We start from the raw sequence: 18,301 nt of genomic DNA on the forward strand, positions 1-18,301 counted from the left end.
GAGACTTGGAATAATTTCCATGGGCAAAGACTGCACCATAAAGTACAGTGGTACCCCCAGAATACAATGTTTCCTAGGAGTGCGAGAACAACGTGCTAAAGATTGTTCCCAAGAAATGAATGCCCTTCCCTTCCGGCCCATCCTTTCCCCTATATACACAGGCACATCCATAAATATACACCTCTCATCTTTCATTTAAAATTCAGTCTCATAAATTTATTTCTCTTCTACGGAAATGGTCAGTTACATCTAAAAAGAAGCAATATATTTATCTTAAGATTGTGGAAGAAAATATGTGAAACCAACTAGGATTAGAATATGTGAGATTAAAAAGGCTTTGATTATTCTTATCACTTAATTGTTTTAACAGTAGGTATACTCTTCACTTGATCTTAGCCAAAAGGCCGAGAAGCGATACAGTAGGTATACTCTTACCATACAGACCCAGTTTATAATTCCTTCAGAAAACAAGCTACATTATGCTCTTTTTATTCTAAATCTGATGCCGTTTCTATTAAAACTTTAAGGGAAAAGCAGCATTTCAATTTACTTTGGTTCTCAACGCGGTCACCATTAAACAACAGGAAATTTAGTTTTTCCTAAGCATATGTAGATTTTTGTTGCAAAAAAAGTCACTCTCTCTTCTCCTCGCTCTAAATATTTAGGGAAATCTGCCAGTATGTCCACCCCCTCCTTTTTTTTTCCAAGAATTTCCTACTTCAATGGGAATATTTAGAAAGAGTATGAGGCGCTAGCTGTTTTCACGTGAGACTTTAGTAATACTGTACTTTGTACTTACATATCATATAGCCTTGGTACTTCAGAGCTCATTATCATTAATTTACAAATCAGTAGATGAAAGCACAAGGTTTAGAAGCAGCTCTTCGCTGCCCAACAGCAAGTTATTAATGCCAAGATTGGAACTCATAATTACTGACACATGTGGTGTGGTCCTACAACATCCAAAGATCATTCTCATAACATAAAATGAAGTGCTCAGTAAGTAGAACATATCCATTACCAAATATCCCATTTATTCAAAATAATTTTAAAAACCATGGAGCTCTAATCATCCAATAGCCATATTAAACCTCATAGGCCTACATTAGTATGAATGTAGATTAAGGTGTCATTCAATTAAAATTAATACTTAATATATATTCATTAATGTCTATACATATATAATCCAGTCAGTTCCACAAAGTGGAATATATTTCAATCAAAAAGTCAGCAAATATTTCAACACACTTAAAAATGTGAACTACTGCTTTAAAAATTTTTTACGAACATGCTATAATTCCCAAGGGTTACGGGTGCCACTGGTCAGACTGCTGTATATGCTACCAAGTCTCTCCTTCCTGGGAATAAAAACATCCATTGTCTGCCCATCCGCTTAGGAATTTAAGGTAGCCAGTTCTCTTAGCAGTGCTCGCTGTGGTTTCAATTCCAGTGTCTTGAACACTCATATGTCTGGGAGATTCTGTAAGATCTGTCTCAAGGAAGCACAGGCTACCATGTGGGCATCCGAAGGAAGATTAGCAAGAGACTGAATCAGCTTCTTGACTATCATCTTCAAACACTGGTGGGCAGCATTCAAATCTCTGTCAAACTGCTGTCCTTCAATCTGTAGAGCCAAATGACTGCAGATGTTTCTAAACTCAACACTGTCCTGAAACGAAGACCAAACACAAACAAGCAATTAGATAGGTTATGGAAGACAGTTGTTGTGTTTTGTGTACCCAGTTTCCAGTCCAATCTTCTGATGACAGAACCTCGATTTTTCTCTCAGAGAACTACTCTCCTCCATTCTCAGCCTATGTGGTTTGACCAAAGCTGACTCCACTGCACAACTCCAGGGACCAGGTCAATCAGAGCACATCATGCCTCAGCCACTTGGACTGGCCAAGGATGGACAGATTACCTAAGGCAGGCCAATAAGCCACAGTCCCAGGCTATTTGTTAGACTGGGAAAGAGAAGTTCTGTTTAACTGGAGCTGTTGAAAAACATCTTGCCACCATAAGGAGAGAATTCAAATGAAAGTGAGGCCAACACAGAAAAAAAAGTAGAAACAAGAGATTAAAAGAGACTGATTCCAATTACATTTTCTGAGCATGTCAATCTAGCTGTACTTGAACAATAAATCCCAGGATTTTTTAGCTATCTGAATCAATAAATATTTCTTTTTACTTAAGCCATTTGGAGTTGAGTTTCTCTTATTTGTTCATAAAAGAGCTTTGACGAATATACAAATAGACTTTGTTCTTATTATTCCATAATCACTGTCTTCAAGATTCCAATACAGGATTTGGTATTTAATGAACATGGTCCCAAGAAATGTCCAGTGCAGATTTAGAAATAGTTCACTGGTAGTTTTAAAGAATGAGCTAATTAAATAGATTTTTTTAATCCTCAAATATTCACATTCTAAAATCCATTATACGTAAATGGTACTCTGAAATTATTCCACATCAGAGATAATGTTGACTATATGTTTTATTTTAAATACAGTTGATTCAGACAACACAACTTTGAACTGCACAGGTCCACTTCTATGCAGATTTTTTCCAATAAATATGTACTACAGTACTACACTATCCACAGTTGGTTGAATCCGTGGATTTGGAAGCATGGAGATGGAGGACCAACTGTAAAATTATATGCAGATTTTTGACTGCTTGGGGGGTTGGCACCCCTAACCCCCCATCCTTCAAGATTCAAATGTACATGAAAATGACTCCCCCCAGACTTCTGGTTCTGGCACATGGCACATGTAGTTTCCCCATAATGCCTTGCTACTATATTCTAAATAATACAGAACAAACATCCTTTCTGAGCTTGCAAGAAAGTAATGGAAATCCCCAAGGACCGGGTATAAAAGAAAAGTAGATTACTTTAGCTGCCTGCCAATACCTATCAAGAAAAGAAAGTTGGTCTCTCTTGAGCTGGGTTTGGTATGGAAGGTAAAGTTGTCCCTATGAATTTGTAACTGTGGACCTATACTACACAGTAGTTCAAGTTTGTAGTTGTCCTCTATATCATATACATGTTCTTGGAACACTCATGCCAAGAAATTAATTGAAAAATTGGAACTGGTCTGAGATATCCATGGACACATGGCAAAAGCAAACAAAAGCCTATTCCACAGAAACATGTTCACAACCCATGGCCCTCAGTAGCAGTCCCATAAAGCTCTGTCGAAGACAAACTCAGAATATGAAATTTCAAGGACAATCCACCATGATATAGTAGATGCAATGTAGGGCAGGATTAAACTCCAAGAATTTCATATATAAACTATAAAATATATTTATAATGATTAAAGATATAAAAGAAGAAATCAGAAAAAAAATGTCTGAAGAAAAAACAGGCTTGAAAAAGAAGCCAATACCACTTGTAGAAATGACAACTATCAGGACACATTAAAAACTCAATGTTAAACACCTGAATAAATACATATGAAGTGAAGATTAGTAAACTGGATGGTAAATTTGAGAAAATTACCCAGAATGCAAAATAAAGTCATGGGAAATATGAATGAGAAGTTAAGTGACATGGATTGACAGAATGACAAGGTACAACAGATACATTTCCTGGAGAGACAAGAAAAAGAATGGGGGAGAAGCAGTAGTCAAAGAGAATACTGGATAAAAATGATCCCAAATTGATTCAAATGATCCCAAATTGATCCTTAGATTCACGAAACAAAACAAGCTTTGAGCAGAAAAAGTTAAACGAAATCCAAATCTAAACTCATTAAGGTAAAACTGCTCTTAAAAGCAACCAGAAAAGAAAAAGACAGAGTTCGGTCTGGATGACCAGACAGCCAACTACTAAGCAATAACAATTGAAGATAGAATAGAATAGAACAATATCCTCAAATAACTGTCAACCAAGATTTTTTTTTTTTTAGTCCCACTAAACTACCATTTAAACATCAGGGACAAGTAAATATACTTTTATTTAAAAGCACAAAAGGAATTACCACAAATAGACCCTCACTATCAGATCTTCTTAAAGATATAATTCATAAAGAGGAGATTCAACTCAGAAAGAGAGGATGTAAGAAGCAACAGTGAACAAAGAAACTTAAAAACACAGTGTAAATCTGAAGATTTGATTAATCAAAACAAAAATTATAACAACTAACTTGGAGTTTAAAAAAGCAAGATGGTTCTAAAATGCCGAGTAACAGTAACATGTAGGATGCAATGGCATTCTAAGGCATTGTATTATTGAAGACAAAAGTGGCAAAACTGATAAATTTCAGGCTTGTTAAGTATACATGTGAGAAACGTAAGGATCATCGTTAAAAGTAGAGGAATACGAGGCCCGGGAGGCGGCACCGAGCAGGACGGAGCGCAAGTGCTCGGCTGCACCTTCCGGGACCTAGCAAAGCTCTGCAGGCTTCGATGCCCCTTTCCTGCGACCCTCCGGAGACCGCGCTCATTGCAGCGGACCGCGAGAATATCCGAAGGTGACAGCGTGGGAGATTCTATCCATGGGAAACCTTCCTTAGTGTACAGATTTGAAAAAAAAAAAAAAAAAAGGTATAGAAATAATAAAATTTCAAAATCAGCAGAGGGAAAAGGTATATCAAAACCTTTTTGGTTCTACTGATAGAAGGTAAAAATGGAGAAATAAAGATACAAACATAAAGCAGATGAATAGAAAGCACCAAATAAATCACCTTTTGAAATGCAGTGGTTGCCAGGTTGGATTTTCAAAATCTATCTATATGCTACTTGTGAGCAACACGTTTAAAACTAAAAACACCTAAAGATTGAAAGTAAATGTAAATATACTAAATATACATCAAGCAAAGAGAAGTCAAAATAAATCCAGAAAAATCATTATTAGGGATAAAATAAACTGCAATTAATAACAGGAACTATTATTCCCCAAGAAGATATGACAGTTTTGTATTTGTGTGTGTCTAATATGATAATCTCAATTTACATTCAATCCCCAGACATAAAGACTGATTTTAACCCATCTTTCTCAGAAACTGATCAAACAACAGGACATTCAGCCTAGAGAGAAAGGATTGAAAATCTTTTCTAATCATAAGCTTGGTCTAATGGAGATTAGCAAATATACATTATTCTCAAACATCTATGTATTACTTATGAAAGATGACTTTATGATAATGCCACAAATCTCAACTAATATCAAAGTTTATATCACTCAAATCACAAAGCAAATAAATGAGAAATCAGTAATGTATATAACCTTCCAAAAACATGTATGACTTAATCCACTTCTAAATAATTCATAGGTCAGTGGAAAAAATAATTGAAATTTTAAAATGCTCTATACTGAACAATTATGGAACTACTATATCACAATTTGTGGGATGTAGCTCCAGTGAGAAAAGCATAGACTTAAATTCTTATATAAGTAAAGAAAAACCACTTAAACACTGAAAATTCCTGAGCTAAGAATTCAACTCAAAAACTTAAGAAAAATAGATAATCCAAAAAAAAAAGAAGAACTAAAAGTTGAACCAAAGTTTGATGAGGAACTAGTTTTCTTCCTACTTCTGTGTAGAAAGAGAAGCTATTCTTTTCCCTAATAAAAAACTCTCTCACTTGGGTAAGAAGAAGGACCTGGGTTTCTGGCAAAATGTTTATTAGAAAACATCCTCCAAGAAACAAAACAAATATCCATTCATTCAATTCAGCAAACAACAGCAGCAGGACTCCGTGTGGCCTAACACAGTACAGTCCCCTTATTCGAGTATTCACAGGCTACCACCCGTCCTGTTTTTTTTCTCTTTAAAGCATTCTTGCTTCCCTGCCTTTGAGTATTGCTCATGTCTGTTCAGACGGTATCAAGGGGCTCCTTAGATAATCTGTCCCGCAGTTTATGGGGTCACCTATATTACTGCAGCACATTGCTTGGGAATGAGAAAGTAGGGGGAAAAAATGACTCTGGACTACTTTCCCAAGATCCACATCAAGGCAAATTGTCCACTTGCTTTATAGAAGTAATCCAACTCTAAGTACAAAGTGGAAGGATCAAAGACAACATGCAAAAGGAAATTTGAAATAGAAGGAACCACTGAAATGTGTGCTGACGTGTGCCTATTAGCCAGTCTGCAAAGGCATTCATCACCCAAAGAAGATTAAAATGCCTTTAAAAATATATTTGTGGGCCTAAAATCTGAAGTCAATTTCACATTTACTGTAAAGAAGCAAAGAAGGGATCTTTGGGGGAAATTATACATACAATAAAATTCCACTGCTGGGCTGTACTGGTCCCTGAGGCCCTGGGTAAACTTCAGATCTCTGGCGAGCTTTGCAAAGTCTCTTTATTTTACTATTTTAGTACAGTATTTCCATTTAATCCTTTCTCAAATATATTAACAGTCAAAGAAAACAAATTAATAGGAATAGGCTTTCCATGGGACTCTTAAGCCAAGGAAGGGAAAAATAAAACAGGTGGTCACTTCTCTTCCTTTCTGGAAGGTCTGAAAGCCAACTATGGATCCAGTAATCATGGCTTCCAACCCAGCTTCTACTGCAGAAGGTAGGAGCCACCAGTGACAGCCTTAAGGCAACAGCCTATTAAATGGCTCATGGACTTTCGGTGGAAACTCACATGATCAATATTGGTGATGATTTCACTTATGGTGCTTTCCACTCAATGACAGAGTATATCCTCCCAGCAGCTTTTATTTAGCAAGTCCCAGATGCTTCCAAAAATGATGTAATATCTTACACTGTGCTTTGAGCGCTTTGCCAGAATTAGAACATGATGGTGCCTGGGCAATCTTAAAGCAGGTTTTGGAACTTCTAAAGCCTTGTGTAATCTCAGATTTTTGGACATGAAATGTATTGATTGCTACAGGGGTCCAAATCGATGGCCAGCATTTACATTTTAAAGTGAGTAGAGGGACTTCCCTGGCGCTCCAGTGGTTAAGGCTTCGCCTTCCAATGCAGGGGGTACGGGTTCGATCCCTGGTCGGGGAGCTAAGATCCCACATGCCTCATGGCCAAAAAACCAAAACATAAAAAAAAAGAAGCAATATTGTAACAAATTCAATACAGACTTTAAAAAATAAATAAATAAATAAATAAATAAAGTGTGTTGAGATAACGTCTCGTGACTCAACTAATCTACTGGGGTAATGGCCTCGGCCTATTTGCCTCAGTTAATAAATCAGTTAAATTTATTTCAAACATGTATCTAGTCTCCGCTACATGACTTATTACTACACTAGATAAAAGACAATAAGACATGGTACCTGATCTCTAAAGAGCTTATAACTTAGTAGGAGAAATGAGACACATACAGCATATCTCCAAATGTCCAGTGAAATGTGATGAGGGCTATGGAAAAAACACAAAAGCCCAATCCTATAGAAGAACAGACATTTATAGACTCACAATCTAAGCATTGCACAGAGTTCATACAGAGCTCATTCTGTGGGTGAATCCTTTCAGTAGCATACCTGATGTGCACTTGTCCAGAATTTGCTTGGCTACACTGGAGAAACTCATGTGCTTAGGAGGCAACCCATTAGAAGAGATGACTCTAGCTTTTAGAACATTTCTTCCTAATTTTTAGCTGAAATCTGCCCTGTGGTAGGCAGAATTGTGGCCTCTTCCCAGACCTGTGAGTATGTTACGTTACATGGCAAAAGGGACTTTCTAGATGTCAGTTAGGAAGGGCAGCACTCCAGGCAGCTTCAAAGGCCCCTGGGAATGCAAGCTCAATCCTTCACAAGTACCGGAATAGCCATCAGAGCCCTGGTTCTATCCTTTAGGTAAGCCATCCATGCACAAGTCATTTTATCTATGGAATATTCAGTTTTCTCATCTGTAAAATGGGAACAATAATAGCTACCATGAGAAGTCAAATTAGCTCATGAATATGAAAGCTCTTTGTATTTATAAAGCATGCCATCAATCTAAAGTTGTGAATAAAGTACTCCACTAAATGGGAGGTCAGTAAGAAGAGGAGGAGAGGAAGGAAGTGTAGAAGAGAAAAGAAAAATATTCTCTACAGAAACTTGGAATCTAACTGGTGAGATAAAACCTATTAAAACCCTTCAGTGGAGATGTGACACAAAATAAGATTAAGGCTCAAAAAGAGTAGCCAAGTTCACCTCAGATCCAACAGAATGTCTACCATCAAAAAAACTGAAAATAACAAGTGTGGGTGAGGATGTGGAGAAATTGGAACCCTTGTGCACTGCTGCTGGCAACATAAAAATGCTGCAGACACTCTGGAAAACAGTATGGAGTTTCCTCAAAAAAATTAAAACTAGAATTGCCGTAGGATCCAACAATTCCACTTCTGGGTACATATCCAAAAAAATTGAAAGCATGCATACCCATGTTCATAGCAGCATTATTCACAACAGCCGAGAGGTGGAAGCAGCTCAAGTATCCGTGGACACATGAATAGATAAACAAAATGTGGCCTATATATGCAATGGAATACTATTGAGCCTTAAAAAGAAAGAAAATTCTAACACATGCTACAACATGGATGAACCTTGAGGACATCATGCTAAATGAAATAGGCCTGTCACAAAAGGACAAATACTGTATGATTCCTCTTATATGTGGTACCTAGAGCAGTCAGACTCATAGAAATAAAAAGTAGAATGGTGGTTTCCAGGAGCTGGAGGGAGGGGGGAAATGGGGACTTTTTGTTTAATGGGTATAGGGTTTCCAGATTTGCAAGATGAAAAAGTTATGGAGATTGTTTGCCCAAAAATGTGAAGTACTTAACACTACCCTTAAAATGGTAAATTTTGTTTTGTATTTTTTTAATACAATTTAAAAAAAAAAGTGGTTGAGACCATCAGATTATTGCCAGCCTTTGTAGAAGGGAATGGAAATTTGGATGAGGCATCAGCAAAGTGGTAGGTGAGAAGGACTGTTATAGACACTATAAGAGAGGTGGTGTTGGAGAAAGCAGTATTTAACTCATAGGGAAAAGAGATGGCCCCACAATGAGAATGAATGATACCAGCAAAGGCTTGGAGCCAAGCAGGGGCTAGGACTGGGAGGAATCCAGTCTGAGAAAAACAGAGCTTCGTGTTGCCTATCAGGATAAGCTAGTGCAGAAAGCCTTGAATGTCACAGTCAAGTCCCTGGAACTTCTGAGCATGGGAGGAACATGGCAAACCAGTGTTTGAAGAACACTGGTCAGGCCTATGAGCCTGAGCACCTACTAGGCGCCAGGCTCCAAGCAAGGCTCCTAATATACCTTATTTCACTCAGTCCTCACAACCGTCCATGAATGAGAGATGAAAAGAAATGCTGCTTGGAGAGATTAAATGACATCCCTAAATCGCACAGCAAGTAAGTGGCAGAGCTGGAATTAACCTCTCTCTCTCAAAACTCAAGTATTCATCAAAGACACCCCAAATCAGAAACTGGGCCAGATGCCAGGATGACAGAGAGAGCAGAGCTCGCCGTCCAGTGCTGGGGACAGATTAGTGAATGGGAAGTACAGAGCTGCAGATGCCACCATGGCATGGCAAACAGGGACACCAGGGAAGCAAGCTGGGAGGCACCCAACTAGCTTTGAGGGAGAAACAAAAATGTCTGTATGTGAATTGTTTCATGTTTGTTTTCTGGCTATATTCATGCTATTTTTCTTAAAGTTAACTAAGTGTTACAAAGCTCAAATTGGCAATGGTCATATCCAAATTGAAGACTGTCCCATTGGTCCAGCCCTCTTCCCTGCAACATAGTTGAGAGGGTGTGGTTATCTGGAAGGGATTCAAGGCATGGAACCTTCCACGCCCCATGTAAAGCCAACTCCTAGCTAATTAGAGACCTCCTAGTTGGAGCTCTCCCTTCCTCCGGCCTGTTCTCTCCTACCCAGTGTAAGAGAGGTCTCAGAAAATCCACCCCACTTGTACTTTTCTGCATGGTGCATTGTGTTTATTAGGAATGTGCACTTCTGGAATCTTTGAACAACTGAAAATGCACCTGCGAAGTCCAAAAAGGAAAGAAAAGTTAAGCCCATTTTTAGCTTCTTATTGAAAATAAACACTCCCATCAAAACCAAAGGCTTAAAAGCAAAAACAATCTAGCATTAGGAGTCAGTTTCAAAGCTTGTTTTCTGAAACCAACACCAACAGATAATAAAGTCAAAAATATAATATGACTTCATAGGCTCTATAATGCACGTAATTTTAAACAATACACAAAGAAGTTTTTTGGTTTTTTTTCTATCACATCATCTTCAAAATCACTTCTAGATCTACACAAACTATAAATCAATTCATATTCCCTTTACCCCTGGCTTTAAAATAAATTGGTTCTTTACAAAACAGTCATGTCTTGAGCTATATTCTCTTATAATGGCCTCCACAAACTTGTTTCTTCTCACATTTTTCCCTCTCACTCTCCCTGAATGCCTAACGTACTCTACAGAGAGTATTAATGGAAGAAAGAGCTTTCCTCCAGCTTTCTGTGATGAGGTCTGACCTTAATGAACTTCGGTCTGGACAGCAGACCACTCTCCACTAAAGTTTCCCAGGGCTGGGAACTATGAGGGAACACAAATTTCTTCCCTACACCCAACACAACCCTCCATGCTAGATATGCACATAAAATGGGAGTGTCGTTTCTCTATTTTAGAGTGGCGTTATGAAAACCATACTATCAGGAACAGTATACTACAAATTGCCCCAAATGCATTTTGTTCATTGACATCTGGCTTTGAACAACAAATTCACAGGGCCCAGATCAATCACCAATTGCCTAAACTCTAGGTCAATCTCAAATAGATATGCAACTTCGTATTAATAAAACACCCAGTGAAGAACCGCAGTATCTGCCAGTCACCATAAAAAGTCTGTCGTCCACAGGAAATTAAACATTTTTACTTGTGGTGTACCCAGTGTAAACGCTCACAAGTAACTAAGGTTCCTTATGCATTTGCTTTGGGTACAGTACCATTTTCATCAGAAAAGTCTAATGAAAAGCACTTTGTGATGGATACAAGCACTTGATTCAGGTATGCTCAAAAGGCAAACCCCAAAATTGTAAAATAAAGCAAGGCAGCATTTCCACAAGACATTAAACATAAGTAGGTTTGTTTTAGGGCCTTCCTGAAATATCTTTCCCTAAATGTTCATTTCAGAAAGCTTTTATGTCCTGATTTTCATATCATTCGCTTTATAAGGAATGACAAAGCTATAACTAAGCTACTTCTAGAGCTGTCACTTGGCCTTTTCCTAACATAAAAGCACAATTTTGTCCCAGACAAAGAGCAATCCCCTGGCTAAGGCTACTAATAATATAACCATGAGAATTTATTTCTTCAATAGAATATTAGCAATTTTTAAAGACACAATCCCAAATTTGCAGAAACTGGCTTCACTAACCAATGTTAATGGGGAAAAAAAGCACTCATCATCAATGTCTGCCTCTGAGTAACTCAATATCCACACTTGCAATTTGCAAAAAGCCTTAGCAATGACTGTGAAGCCAAAGCCAACAGTTTTACAACCGCTGTTCTTGCTCTGTGGAATGAGAAAACCAGCATGGACCACTGAACGTGAGAGAATTATTGGTACCAGAATTAGTTAATTGCAATGGGTGAGCTCACAGGCAAGTTTTATCTGCAATGGCAGGAAAGTTCTTCTGCCTCTAAAAGCTGGCATCAGCCATTGTTTCCATGAAACTTGCTTCAGAACAGAACTCTTGGAAACCGTAAATGTTTTTAACTATCAGAGGAAGACAGACAAAACTCAACCAGAGTGACTTCATGATTGGCTTAGTTAATGATCTCTTTGGGTTGGTCATTTTTAGAAGTTTTTAAAATCCTAGACTCTCTTCCTTCTGGTGCTCCACACATTTCTATGCTCCCTTTGGGTGGCAAGTATTATATAGCATCTTTGCTAGTATTACTAGTTTGATAAAGATTTCCTACGTTTACCTGGGGCTTTTTGTCACTATGTAAGGTGACCATCATTAGAGGAGACACAAATCACCCAGTGTTAGGGACTGAATTGCGTTCCACCAAAATTCATGTGTTGAAAACCTGACTTGCAGTGTGACTGTATTTGGAGATAGGATCTTTAAGGAGGTACTTAAAGTTAAGTTACGTCATAAGGGTGGGGCCCTAATCCAATAGGATTGGTGTCCTGCAAGAAGAGGAAGAGACATCCAAGATCTCTCTTTCTCTCTGGCACAGAGGAAAGGCCATGTGAGGACACAGCGAGAAGGTGACAGTCCACAAGCCAGGAAGAGAGCCCTTCCCAGAAACCAAATTTGCTCTTGAACTTCCCAGCCTCCACAACAGTGAGAAAATAAATGTCTGTGGTTTAAGCCACCCAAGTCTGTGGCACTTTGTTATGGCAGCCCAAGCTGACTATGATACTCAGTGTGCAGAATGACTATTGCAGCCGAAGTGGTGTGCAGTGCATGGCATGTATGACCGTGCCCTGACAACTGTGCACGCTCATGTACTTTACTTCAGTGTAATGTTCATAACACCCCTATGAGCTAGCACTGTGATTGGTAGAAAGAGTCAGACAAAACCATGTTTGGATCATGGGCCACTACTTCTCAGCTGCAGGCTCTTCAGCAGTTCTAAATTCCTCTGAGCCTCAGTTTCTTCCCATAATAAATTTTTATCAAGCTGGTTAACTCCATCCTTTCCACCAAATTTAACAAGACTCAGTTTTGTTAAGCATTTTTAACCACCATGAAAAGACTCATTTCATGTTTGTTTGTTTTTTTCTGCATGAGTTCAATAATCTCTAAATGCTCAAAAGGAATATCAAGTGTTGGCTTCTTTAAGAAAATAGTAAACTACTGTAAAGATATGCATTATTATTGTGGTGAGGGTTTCTCTGCCTTCAGGCCTGAAAATTTCACTCCCTTAATTCTGGTGGTTTGATCAGCGAGTCACTCAATGGTCACATCTCTAACTCAGTCATCAGCCATGGGCTAAAGCTGACCTCTGGAAAGTGGAGGCTTCCTGGAAGTCTCTTTGGGTCATCCTAACTCTGTTTTTGTCAACAGTCTCGAAAGTAAATACAGAGTTCAGGAGTCAGATCCATCAATATCAAGAATGAAATATAATAATAGTCAATAAGACTACTGAAGAAGATTGAGGCATCAATCAATAATAATAATAATGATAATAATAAAGTTCAAAGGTATTGCAATTTACCATGAGCAGCCAGTAGCTAAGACTTCATATGCATTATCTCAATAACGTTAAATACCACTGTTTCCATTTTACAGGTGAGGAGACTGAAGCACAGGAAGGCTAAATAACTTGCCCAAGAGTCTGCAGCAGGAAGTGGCAGAGTAGGTTTGCAATGCTTCATGGGACCTGATCGCTGTCCTGTGCTGTGCTGTTCAAGTGAGTCTTCCTCCTCTCTGTGGCAAGGAATGCCATGGAAGAGATCTGATGTTAGGGAAATTTCCACACACTTCCAAGTGATATGCAAGCATTATTTCCTTTAGCACAAAACCTCCTGAAACCATTCTCATGTATAAAATCAATCTGCATGTTCTTAATTTAAAAATATGGAGAACACTCATCCAAATCATTTGAATTAACACCAGTAATGATGATGCCAAGTCTGTATAACCAGCCCCCCTGGAGAGACAGACTGCTGTGTCCTTGAGTCTAAGTGCTTTGTAAGCATTACCTTACAGACCCAATGGAGATAGTGCCTTTTCTCCAAACAGCAAACCAAGCAAAATTTCAAGATGCTGGCAAGGAGGCAAATCATCCAAAGAAACCTCTCCCTGCTTCTCTCCATTCTGAAAGCACTGGCTGTTCTCAGGAGCCCTGAAGCTCATTACTCCCCTGTAGGTGAATAGCAGACTCCAGTAGCAAGAATGTTGAGATCGCTGTTCTTTTTTTGTTGTCCTTGTTGTTGTCTATATTCTTTTTTTTTTGGTGGGGGGGAGTATAATTGCTTTACAATGTTGTGTTAGTTTCTGCTGTACAATGAAGTGAATCAGCTATATGTATACATATATCCCCTCCCTCTTGGACCTCCCTCCCCCCCCATCCCACCCACCTAGGTCATCACAGAGCACCGCGCTGAGCTCCCCGTGGAGATCCCTGTTCTTAATGGGGACTCTGGGTGCCTCTAGAAACACTGGCAGCAATACATCCAGACATCTGCACGTTTGCTCGTGATGGAGAAGAAGGGGACCAAGACTCAAGGGGCTGGGTAGGTGAAGGAAGATTTGAGCATATTTATGGATTAAGAGGAATTGGCAGAGTGGAAGCACTAGCAAATACAAAGAGAGAAGAAGGAATTGAGAGAAAAAGTCCAGGGGCAGATGAAAGATTGGCTCCAGCACTTAAGAGAAAGAATTTATTTGGGAGGCGGAGGGGGTGGGAACCAAACAGTATTTCTTTATTAGAGACAAGAAAGAAGATGATTGGAAATGAGATTTTTTTAGGTAGGATGGAAGATATTTGTGTCAGATGGCCTCAATTTTCTCAGTAAAGGAGTGAGAGGGTTGAGGTTTGGATGAAGAAAGTTTGAGGAGAGTAGAAAATGTTTAGGACAAAAAGTCAAGTAGAGAGGGTTAAAAGGATTACCAAGTGGAAGTGGCAGCTGCATTAACCTCAAGTGGCATGATTCATAGTCCAGAGCAGAGGGCGTCATTGCTCCTCAACTGGGTCAGGCCCTCTGACAACGGTCTTCTGACCTGACCTTGCCTCTGTGATTTATCAGGGTCCTGCCTTCAGTCATATCAATGGCTGCCTTTTGCCTGCAAGACAGTCCAGGTCCTCAGCATGACCCACAGGCCTTTTCCCACCTGACCCCACCTAACTCTCCAGCATCCTTTTTTTGCCTTCTGCCATACTGAACTCATTTTAGTTCCCCCAAAGCCCTAGGCCCTTTCATTGCTTCTTGGCCTTGGATCCCACAGCTCCTCTGAAATGCTTTTTCCCTTTAATGCCTGGAGAGTAAACATTCTTTTTTTTTTTTTAAAGGTTACCTCCTCCAAGATGCCTTCCAGGATCACCCAAGGTAAAACTGATCACTCAGTCTCTCCTTTTGCCAACCTACCTGTGCCCTGTATATGTTCCTAGCATCACAGCGCACTTCATGTGTATCACAGCTTAATTGGCAGGATTTTTAAAATTTCTTGGTGATACAAAAAAAGGTACCTCTTACAGTCAAGAGCACTGGTGAAATGCGGCTTCGTTTTTTAAACTTTTCAGAATGAAGCAGTGCTTCACATCTGGAGGCGATCTTATTTCCCCTCCCACCACACACATTTAGCAGTATTTGGTTCTGTCAGTTGGTGGGGAGGGTATGCTGCTGGCATCTACTGGGTAGAGGCCAGGGATACTCCTAAACATCCTACAGTACATAGGACAAACCCACAGCAATCATCCAGACAAAAATGTCAATAGTGTGGAGGTTGAGAAATCCTAGTTTAGAGTAACAATATTTATTCAGGTGTATGCTATGCTTTATTTTTTTTTTTTATTTTAAATCAGTCTTTTACAGTATATAGTGCAACCTAATATATATCAATGTTTTACAAACTTTGGCTTGTAGAGCAAGAATAGCAAGTCTTAAGAAATGCTCTTTTTTCACTACCCCTCCCCCATGTCCTTCCACTAGACTCCCCAGGGAACGAATGAAGCAATGTTCCAGATCAAAATTGGAAGGCCAGAAGGTCTCAGAGAGATCTGTGACCTTAAGCCAATTAGGTTAATGGCAAGGCCAAGACTGGATTCCAGAACCCCAGATTTCCACAAACCCACTCAGCCTGGTAGGCAGCTGCTCTGTTCCCTGGCTAAATCGGCTAACACAGATTGGTACCTTAAGAGGAAACTGTGCCCTACAGATATGAGCTGCGTGACTTAGCAGGAGTTTAGCATGAGTATTCCTGCTTCAACACCCGGGACCCAGCCCGCTCTCACGCTACTTTATGAGAATTTAGGTTGACTCTGTGAGGCCCCCGAGCTCTGTGCGGAATTGGATTTGTGCGAAAGTAACTGCGATTCATAAGTGTGAAGGAACTTCAAATAACTGTAGGTGATTTCGTCATACAAAAGGCAGAGGGAACTTAATACGTATATTTAAGGCTCTGGAGAAACGGTTTTTAATTTGAAAGGGGAGTAGGTGGAGCTGTCCTCCATCCCTAGAAGCTGCACATGTGGAAAGGGCCAGAGGAAGGTTTTGGCAAAGCCTTTCTGCATCTCCGTTCTGCAGTCAGGTGTGCCCCCAGTGGGCCCTGAGTTCCCTGTCCCAAGTACCTAATCCCCGGAATGTCACCTCCCTCCTTCCCACTCCGAGGTGCTGAATCTCTGGGGGAAGCTCGACTTTGGATCCTGCGACTCAGCCTCGTCTCCATCCCGGTGCGCTGCCCCGCCCCAGGGGGAACCTGCGCAGGGGGATGGATGCTGGAGGCCAGACTCACCTTCAGGTGGATGGGGATGGACCGCTCCTGCTGGAGGGGGCCCAGCAGCGTCTGCTCCACGCTGACCAGCTCCGAGGTCGAGTCCACCACGCGGGCCAGCGCGCTGCGCATCGCCATCTGGGCCAGGGTGCAGGGCCCGCGACCCCGGGGTAAGGGCAGCAGTTCCGCGCCCCCCTCGGCGCCTCGCACCACTTCCACCTCGGGGGAGCTCGCCCGCGCCCCGGACCCCACATTCCTGGTCCCCTTGCCCCCGCCTTCCTCCCCGCGCCCCTGCCTGGCACGGGCCAGCCGTGGGTCTGAGCGACGCTCTGGGGCGGCGGACACGTGGTCCAGGTCGCGTGGGCTCCCGGGGGCGCCCGGACCATCCCCCCAGCCCCACTCCTGCTGCAGAAGCTGCAGGGTGTGCAGAGCCACCATTTGGTGGCTGATGGAGGCCACTAAGGGCGCGGGGCTAGCCATCGCCTCCGCCTCCGCCCGCGGCTAGGCGCGCTCCGCGGGCAGGTGCAGCAGCGAGCGAAGGAGGCGGGGCGTTTGGGGTCGCCGGGGTCACTCTTCCTAAGCCGCCGCTCCTCCGCCTCCTCGCCTCTCTGCGCGTGGGGCCGGTCCCGCCCCCGCCCGCTGTCGGTGACCTACGCTGGCCGCTGCGTTCGCTTCAAGTCCGAATAGGCTTGCTCGGAATCAAGGCTGCCTGAGTGCTGCTTCCCGTACACCTGAAAATCAGCCAGATGCTGAGCGCTGGTTCCTCCTCCTCTCCAGGGCTTACGCTGGCATTGCCGCTCTGTGTGGATGCGTCTATCCGCAGGGATACCCCGCCCCCATCTCCTCTGAAGGATGCCTACCGCTGACCGTTCACGCCTTGAGGACTGGGAATGGGGGTGCACGGGTCAAAGACCCACCAGGAATCGGAAAGTGTGAAGTGCCAGAGAAAAGCTCACAAAACGAAAACTGTGCTTGATCTTCTTCCCTCCCTTTCCCAACTGTAGGGGAATTTTCAGGAACTTCATGGAGTAGCCTTCAAGGCTCCTTGTCCCCCATACAAAAGAAGGGGACTTGGGTATCTTCTCTGCTTTGCTCCAAGCCACATGTGCTGAGAAGGCCTGACTGCTGAAGCTGAGGTTGCATCAGGGCCCAGCTCGGCCTGCTCCTGAAGCAACTTGCGAAGCAAGGGCTTGGCACTGTCCAGATGAGGAGCCTAAATGTTTTTTTTTTTTTTTTTTGTGAAACTCCCGAAGGACTTAGGCAGCAGAGTTTGAAGCTAAATCCTTTTACGAGCCATGAACCCAGGGACAGCTGTACAAATAGTTGCTGCTTTTAATTAAACCTCACTTCGCTACTTCCTTGACTTAGGAAAAAAGACTGGCAAATTTATGCTTTGATAGATTGGAAACTATTGGTGTGCGATTACGCTTTAAAAAAAAAAAAAAAGACATTTGAGGGGAATGGTATGGAGGACTGTCGTAGAGCAGCATATGGTTTTTCCGCTTTTTTCCTGCATGGGAAACCACGTAGATAACCCCACACGAAGTAAAGCAGAGGACAAGGGTGCAGGCCCATGGCAGACAGTAGACCCTAGCAGACCCAGAGGATGGGATTTCATTCTTCCTTTAGAAGGGAGAGTCCCCCCTTGGTGCTGTGGAATAAGATCTGGGGAGGCCCTTGCATGGGAAAGCTACTCCAGTGAGTCCGTTAGTCGAGAAGAGCAGTCATCAGAGATACGGGGAGGGATTTGGGGTCCTTTAAGGTTTCTTTAACTCTGGGATAGTATGACCCAATATAATCCTCCCAACTCTCCAGTGAAGGTTCCTTCTAATTCTCAGTGTTTTCTTGGCCTATGAAAACAAATCTGTATGCCAAGGTAAAGAAAACCTTTCTTAAACAAAAACAAGTATGTTCACACTAATTATAACTA

General features: G+C 41.5%; 2 protein-coding genes across 2 annotated transcripts in view; one reads left to right on the forward strand and one right to left on the reverse strand.

The window, feature by feature from the left end:
* The window catches only part of LOC309647286 (ribonuclease H2 subunit B-like), a 789,004-nt gene that overhangs the window by 683,530 nt on the left and 87,173 nt on the right, over positions 1-18,301 (forward strand). The window contains exon 7 of the transcript XR_014255911.1: positions 13,228-14,987. The gene's annotated coding sequence lies outside the window, so the exon portion shown is untranslated. The remainder of the gene's footprint in view (positions 1-13,227; positions 14,988-18,301) is intronic.
* Positions 1,455-17,139, reverse strand: DLEU7 (deleted in lymphocytic leukemia 7). The gene is made up of 2 exons (XM_082434529.1): positions 16,393-17,139; positions 1,455-1,669 (listed from the first exon to the last, which is right to left on the reverse strand). The coding sequence occupies exons 1-2, from the start codon at positions 16,849-16,851 to the stop codon at positions 1,463-1,465; spliced, it is 666 nt and encodes a 221-aa protein (XP_082290655.1). The 5' UTR covers positions 16,852-17,139; the 3' UTR covers positions 1,455-1,462.

This window comes from Balaenoptera physalus (genome assembly GCF_965194825.1).
Source record: "Balaenoptera physalus genome assembly, chromosome: 18".
In the NCBI taxonomy this organism is placed as follows: Eukaryota; Metazoa; Chordata; class Mammalia; order Artiodactyla; family Balaenopteridae; genus Balaenoptera; species Balaenoptera physalus.